The sequence below is a fragment of the Aptenodytes forsteri genome, unplaced genomic scaffold (genome assembly GCF_000699145.1).
Source record: "Aptenodytes forsteri isolate BGI_AS27 unplaced genomic scaffold, ASM69914v1 Scaffold8, whole genome shotgun sequence".
Classification (NCBI taxonomy): Eukaryota; Metazoa; Chordata; class Aves; order Sphenisciformes; family Spheniscidae; genus Aptenodytes; species Aptenodytes forsteri.
In genome coordinates, this window is record NW_008796218.1 from 3,655,448 (window position 1) to 3,663,418 (window position 7,971).

The 7,971-nt window shown below is 43.4% G+C and overlaps 1 protein-coding gene across 1 annotated transcript in view; it reads left to right on the forward strand.

Moving 5' to 3' along the window:
- Positions 1-4,222, forward strand: part of RPS13 (ribosomal protein S13) — a 6,269-nt gene extending 2,047 nt beyond the window's left edge. The window contains exons 3-7 of the mRNA XM_009288892.1: positions 220-293; positions 1,831-1,909; positions 2,830-2,999; positions 3,375-3,475; positions 4,146-4,222. Coding sequence (XP_009287167.1) covers positions 220-293; positions 1,831-1,909; positions 2,830-2,999; positions 3,375-3,475; positions 4,146-4,179 — 458 coding nt within the window. The 3' untranslated portion in view covers positions 4,180-4,222. The remainder of the gene's footprint in view (positions 1-219; positions 294-1,830; positions 1,910-2,829; positions 3,000-3,374; positions 3,476-4,145) is intronic.
- The last annotated feature ends 3,749 nt before the right edge of the window (positions 4,223-7,971 follow it).

Genomic DNA, 7,971 nt, shown 5'->3' on the forward strand with positions numbered 1-7,971 from the left:
TTGGCTGGCCCCGGGCAGGGGCGTGCTTGTGGTGCCCGGGCTCCTGTTCCCGGTGCTGTCCCGGCGCGGCCTGTACCGGTGGCGGCATTGCCTCCAGGCGAGGAGGGAGGCCGCAGGCCTCGGCCGTGCCGGCTGGATGCGGCCCTGCAGGAAACGCTTGTAGTAGGCTGCCTTGTTGGGGGGTTAGGGCGGCAGTCTAGCTTGTCCGGTTCCGCATAGCATGTGATCTGCTTCTTCCCCACAGAAAGGGCTTGTCCCAGTCAGCCTTGCCCTACAGACGCAGCGTGCCTACGGTAAGTAACTCCCCCGCCCCATGCGCATTTCGGCGGGCCCGGGCGGCTGCCTGGTGGCGTTCAGCGCGGGGTCCGGTTCCCGTAGTGCAGCTTAGCAGTGCCCAGGGAAAGAAACAAAACGAAGAGACTTGTAATATTTTGTATCGTCGTTTTTAAATTACGGCCTGATAAAATGCTACCTTAGCCGATGGTCTTCAGGATACTGAGAAAAAGCAAGCATCGTTTCCTGGCCAGATGATTTGTTGGGCAAAAAAAGTCTCTCTTCCTCTTTGTACCTTCCTTTATTTAAGTGCTACTTAAATTATTTTTAGTCTGTATGCTGATAATTCCTAGAGATTAAATTACTCTCTTCATGCTCGAGTTTGGTCTTTGCCATTGTGGAATAAACCGACTGTTTTCTAAACTATTTACAACAGTAATTTGCTGGTCAGAGCACTAATTTAAGTAATGTCAGTGTGCCCTTAGTTCATTCAGGGTACTTCCACTTAAAAGGCTTACCTGTCAGCTAAACAAGCAGCAGCTTAATCTGTCTTGCTTTGCAAGACTATCTCTTGTGGTATCTGTTTGTTGGCAGAAAGATCAATTTGTGGTGCATGTGGAAAAGCATGTACTGAAAAACAGTTAAACGGAAACGTGAAAGCACAAAGCATGAAAATAGATACAATTTAAAGTAAGATAACGCGAAGCTGCTTGAAGTACTGCTGATGGTTAAACAGTTTAATAATGATTAGGATGCTCAAATGCTATACTTGTTTTAAAAAAACTTGTGGGTTTTTTGCTTAGTTTTAGTTGTATTCTGTTTTGAATTGTCATCTATAGAGCAATTCCAAATACATTTTTCTCTGTGCTGTTCTATTTCATAATGTTACAGTATTAAAAAGGGAAAAAAAATTAGGAGCTTTTGTAGCTTGTTGAAAGAGCGAGGACTACCTAGCTTGTTGGTGTTGTCTTCCCCCTAATAATCACCGAAGTAACGGCTCTGTCAGCACAGATTAACATAGAAGTAATAGAAGAGGCACAGTCCTATCTGAGTAGATCCATTTGTTTCATTTTTTGATTAATTTGTGTACTTAAAGTCCAATTTTCACTAATCTCTGTAGGTGCTTTACTAAGAGATGGCTAAATGATTCTCAATTTTGCATTTCTGTCAAAGGCCCTATCAAAGAGTTCCTTCCCAATGGCAGTGATGTTTTTCCTCTGTAAATTTGTATTCGTGCTTCCAGTGTGGCAGTTAAAGTAAACTGATGATAAAGCAGCTGGTTGGAGGCTATATGGGGTGTTTTAAACAGAGACTTTCTTACTTCGCCTCTGTCTTCCCCCACCATATATCACTAACACGATAGGTTCATAATATGTAAAAAAGTGTCTATATCATTAGAAGTATAATTTCAATTCTTGATTGTTTTTTCAAGCATTACAAAGCATCTATTTCTACCATTTATAAAAAGCTTTCATATAGCTAGCCTATGCCTCTGTATTAAGCAGTGCTCATGGGTGTTGGGGGTTTTTTTTGTTTTTTTTTTCTAATTTTCTTTAGTGGCTGAAACTTACTTCTGATGATGTAAAGGAACAGATCTACAAGCTGGCTAAAAAAGGCCTGACTCCATCACAAATTGGTAAGGTTTATTAATAACTCCTAAATGGAGACAAAACACTTTTTTCTGACTGTAATAATGTAATTATTCCTTCAACTGATGTTAAATAACATACTGAGAAAATACAGGTTTTCTGATGTACCTATGTAGTCACGGTGTTGGTATCATTAAAAATGTAATGCATCTCATTCTTGCAAGAAGCATATTTGGTGAAATAGTTGAGTATTTTTTTTCAAGGAGAAAACGTGAAGCATCTGTTTCATCTTATAACCTGTCCTTAGGAACGGCCAGTAGCAGATGTTACAGGGAAGTTTAGACTGCCCAGTTTCCTGGAGAAAAACTTGACATCTCATCTCAAATATCGGCAGCCCTGTGTTTAGGAGCTTACTGAGCCAGGCACTGTAGCTACATGATAGACCAGTTCTCAGTAGTCTGGACCCCTCTCGAGCTCTGCTTAAGTGTGTGCATGCTACAACTTTATACGGTCACGAGCTATGCAGTGCAATTATGTGCTATGCAAATGATTTTTTTGTTATTGTAATCCTGAGAGTATTAATGATCCCTGTGGTACAGTACATTTTTTTAGAGTAAAGATGTCTATGACATCTTTGTTAACCATAGAGAAAAGGGTGATTGAATACCTAGCTTTAATGAGTCCTGTTGAAAATTTCCCAATAATATTGTAGCACTTAATGTGTTACCTGCCTAAATGTGATGGGCGGGTTAGTTGTCTGTTAAGTGTTACCTGGTAAAATGTTTCAGCTTCTGTAAGTTGAATTTTGCTCACTCGTTGTCTACTATTTGTTCACAGTTTCCATCAGAAAGTTTTTTAATTTAGAGAAGACCTTTTTTTGGGTAGCTTGTAACTGTAAGGTTGGTTTCGCAAGATTTGTTTGTGTAAGGTTTTTCTTTTCAGGGTGAGATGTAAATGTTTGTTTCAGGTGTGATCCTGAGGGATTCCCATGGTGTTGCCCAGGTTCGCTTTGTTACTGGCAACAAAATTTTGAGAATCCTTAAATCGAAGGGACTGGCCCCAGACCTTCCAGAGGATCTTTATCACTTGATTAAGAAAGCTGTTGCTGTTCGGAAACATCTTGAGAGAAACAGAAAGGTGAGTGCTAATTTAAGTAGATAACTCTCTGTGTTTGTTTTTTCAAATAATACAGCAGTTTATTTGCAACTTGACAAAGCAAAGACTCTTAGTGTACTTCCTGTTAGCCGCCCACTTTGAGGAAACTTAGGGGTTTGGGGAGGCGTTTTGATAAAGGAGAATGGTCTTTGCCTGTAAAAAGGATCTTAAAACCATTGCTTAAACCACATATTTCTGGCCCTGTTCTGATTTTACCGGATTCATCAGACTTTGGTAATGGGAACGTGGAGCTTGTAGCAGTAGCTGTGGATTTTTTACTTTATTAAAGCTCATCTGCATTGTACATCGTTGAGAAGTGAAAGTAGTGCTTGCTTGTGATGTAGCTTTCTTTTCAAGGATAAAGATGCCAAGTTCCGCCTGATTCTGATTGAAAGCAGAATCCATAGGTTGGCTCGCTACTACAAAACTAAGAGAGTACTGCCGCCCAATTGGAAGTAGTAAGTCTTCTCTTATGTTACTATTTTCACCGAGGTCTTGTAGGTTTTGTAAACAACATGCTGGGGCTGTTATTCGAAGGGTGAAGAGTGCATTATGATCAGGTGTATAGGTAAACTAGGCAGCAAAGAATAGGTGTTTTCATAAATATTAACTGAAATTAATGGAACTTAGTGCTGGGTAAATGCCTGTCACAACACTTGGAAAAAAATAATTGTCTCAACAAGTGAAGTCACTACTAGATAATTTTTATAATACTTTATACAAACTGCAGTCTCTGTTCTCACTCGGATACTTTTATAGTTCATGTTACTTTAAAAATTTATTGAGAAATGGCTTAGCTGTGGCAAAAATGAAAGTAATTTGTAGTTTTTCTGTAGGAAAATTTAGCCAGCGTAGGAGGATTCCCATAGACATCAGGGTGAGCTCTTTTTCTGAAAAGACTCAAGTGCAACTAGCCAGGTTTTTGAATACATGGTCTTGTGCTGTTATCCTAGTATTTGTATTTTAAAAGGAAGGGTGAAATCTTTCTTTATGCCATAAAAAATTTTAAACGGGTGGTGATTAAGCTCACAACTGGTAGTTAAAGCTTTGAACTGAAGCAGTATTTTTGGCAACTAGTTTGAAAAACTGCCTTTGCAATTAATATTTCGCTCTCTTCTCTCTTTTTAGTGAATCATCGACAGCTTCTGCCCTGGTCGCATAAGAGCTGGCTATGACACTGAAAGAATAAATTTTCATGAACTAAGTTTTTGTTGTCTCTAAATGGTTGGTGTCTTATAAACTTCTGCCCCTTTCAGGAAGTTGCATGTAAATGGGCAGTTTTCAAGGTGAAGCAGACGTGTGGCCATGGTTTCTATATTGCTATCCTACCGTGTCAAAGCTGGGTAGCGGTCGTTGCTGTTCTAGACCAGCTGTATGGTTTGTGTCTGTGCTTAAACTGGATTTTTGATCTGATAGCCTCAAGTTAGTAAAGTGACCTAGTCATTCACAGCAAATGTGTTTTATTCATGTGGGGCCGTGCCTCTGTGTGTCCTGCAGGAAGAACTGGGGAAGAAAACAATGATGGAAGAATTGGAAATTTAGAAAATGCGGAAAGGATTAGGCAGAGGGGGAGGGCGGAACTGGAGAGGTTGGTGGAATCCTTGCAGCTAATCCTTTAGGGCAGGGGGGGAGGGCAGAACTGGAGAGGTTGGTGGAATCCTTGCAGGTAATGTGGATCTGCTCCTTGTGCAGAAAACTTCAGCAGACCTTGACCAGTTCCTGACAGTAACTGTTGCTGTCACTTGAAAGTAATTTTAAGAATGATCTTCGAGATTTGGGTAAATACAGACAACAGTTTAGCTCTCCTCAGATGTTAGGTCTTTACTGAGGTAGTTTTCCCTAAACCCAAAGGGCAGTGGCTGTTGCATAGTCACTTGCTGAGGTTGTGCCTCCAGGTTCTAAATAGCTTTGATCTTAAGAGTCATCTTTCTGCTGGAGAAATGTGGGGGGCAGACTGAGCTTTTTCCTTTTTTAGGAGAAAATTACAAATGGAGTTATTCTGAGCTGTTGTGACTGTTGGTTCTAAGTCTTGGTGCATTACTTAACTTTTGCCATATTAAAAAGTTAAGTAAATTTAAACAAGCCCTAACATTTTTGTGAAGTGTAGTAGCTACTTTCTAGATCATAACCAGTGGAACCTGGTAACTTCTGGATTTAATTTTGCAGAAAGACAGGAGTCCTCTGCCCTGACTATGCAGCTAAATACAGACTTGTGAAGCTGAATATAAGACAATTTTAAAAGAAAAGCACTGCGTTCCAGTGGAACTCTAAAGTGCTACCTGTCTGGTCCATCTTAAAAGTTAAAATTACCAGCCTCCATATGCTGTCAGAATACTTGCTTTCGTTTTTGAAAGCTTCTGGTGATTACTTGCCAGGCTCTCACAATGATAATTAAGTGTTCTGGGCTGTAGATGCAATAAACCACTTTCATGATACAAAAAAAAAGTTGCTGTGCGTTTTTGGGGCTGGAGGTATTGCCAACTGAAAAGCACAAGGACACTTTTAAATACTCATTGTTCTGAAATAGCTAGGTGTAAATAATGAAAGTACCAGCAGATGGCACTTGGGAACATTAATGTTTTTAAAAAGTTCTATATTGCAAATAGTGCCACCTAGAGATCAAGTGTCAAGGCTGGTGGTCCAAGCCAGTGAACAGATGGTGTATTTAGAATTTTTTGTAATGGTACTATAGACGTGGTGCCAACTGATACAGTGGTTTTGAGCACAGTCACGTGCTCTTGTATTTCACGCTACTGGCATGTTTCGATCTGAACGCAATCTGTACTGTGTCTTTTCCAGCACTAGTTTGCTAGGGGAGCTGAAAGCCGGCTGTGCTGTACTCGCGTGGCGTTTCACCCATCCAGTGGTGCTGAAAGCAGCTGACCTTGCCAGAAGAGGGAAGGGCAGGGGTTGTTGCAGCAACGGGGTCTGTCTCTCAGGAATGGAGGAGAGGGGAAGTACCATGTAAATGATTGACCTTGTGGTGTACTGTCAGGAATGAGATTAGCTGGGGAGAGATCCTGGGCTTGCAGTAAGGTCAGATCCAGGTGTTGAAGGTGCTCCTGAGGATAGAGCGAGCGAGCGGTACACCATACTTGCTGCCTGTAGAACTTGGCAATCTCATCGAAAAACAGTAATGGTATTGTGATTGTACTATTATGCCTGTATATTTCTACTACTTACATTGCTAAAGATTCTGTATTTCCTGTAAATCGTATAGGCTAGCTTAAGTAAGCTGTCCGTTCTCATTAAGATTGTCAGTCCCTTACCCCTTTGATTACCAGAGGTACACCGTCAGTCAAACTCATTTGCCCCAGGGCACGCAGGTTGTCTGCTCGGCAGCTGGTATGCCACAGGGCAGTGGGTGCCTGGCCAGGTGTGGGAACAGCGGAGCCAAGGCGCTGGCAGGGGTAAATCCTCCCGGGGGAGCAGACCCCTACCAAGCATGATACCGACCAACCCATTTGGAGGACGCGGTCCTACAGTGTGTGTCTGAAGAGATGAGTGTGGGACCAGGAGGAACGTGGTCCTGTGGAAGCATCAGGTGAGTTTACCGTTTGGGGCTGTGGTACAGGACGCTTCCTGGGTGAGAGTGAAACTCGGGGAGTCTCCTCCCACATAGCTGAGCACCAGGACTGCTCCAGGCAGCTCAGGACCTGTGATCCAGCTGCCAGGTACAACACAGGTTGTGGCCGCCCAGGAGAGTTAGTGGAGGCTTTCCTGCTGCTCTGGGTAAAGCTACTATAACTTCCCTTAGCTGGAGAGATGCGATAATGGGAATAAATCCAGATCTGCAAATAGTTGCCCAAAATTAATTCTTTATATGAACCAGCACAAACCGTCTGTCCCATGGTTATCTCCAGCCACCACCCTGGCTTCCCTCTCCCCAGCAGCCTGGGGTGTTCTGCGGGCTTTGGGCCCCGCTGCCTTCTTGCTTTCTCCGGTCACAATGTCTCGTCTCTTTATAGTTTCTTTTGCCTTGGCTTAACCTTCAGAAGCTATGTTCCTGTTTCTGCCTCGTTCCCAGCAGCTGTTTCTGAATTTTCAGTGTTGCTCTTTTCCTCTTGCAGTACTTTTTGTTCTCCCAGCAGGTACAAATCTGAGCGATGGTTATTTTTTTTTCCCTATCCCAATGTGAGCTTTTTCCTGTGCTGTGCTAGGGCACGCATCAGAAAGGAGCTTACAGCTTCCCCCACTTCCAGCTCTCTTGGCCCTGCTGGCGCAGCAAAGCCTGCCCTTCCCTCTTCAGAGGGGAGCAGCCACAGGGCCTCTGCCTCCACAGCCAGCCATGGAACATGGGGGCCCCCTCGGCAGCCATGCTGTGCTTTGCTTCTCCATACCAGGCTCGTTCACATGGCGAGTTTGGTTCACAAAAGCCTCCTACTAGACTTCAGCCCTTGCCAGCTTTACAGCTCTTCCAGGGCTGTGGGATGTGTGGCGGAGGCTGCTTCCCTTTGGCTGATAAACAACCAGTTTTGAAGTCTGGCTGCTGAGGCAGCCTTTCCTCTTGCAGAGCCCCTGGTGGCCGGGGTTGCCTGCCATTTTCTGGGAAGCTTTGTCGTAGGGTTGTTTTAGGAAGAACGATGATTCTTGCGGTCACTGCTGGGTTGCTGAGGGTGGTGAGGAGGGAACTGGTTTCCTTCAGGTCTGAAGCATCGGGTTCTCCATTGCACGTGGCACAGGGAGATGGCACAAGGGCATTCTCTGGGTTATAGGTTTTCTTTCTAATCCACCTGTTTTCTTAGGAGCATGAAGCTCTTCCTTCTCTCGCCTCCCTTTTGCCTTGGCCTGCACCTTTCTTGTTCTTTACACACACATGCACCCCGCCCTCCCGGCCCAAGTTTCTGTGCTTTAAGTGTTTGCCCTGAAACTTCTGGCTGTGTGTCTGAGTTCCTGTTAAGGAAATTTCCCCTTTTTTTTGTGAATCAGTCAAGCCAATTTTCTTCCATTCCTT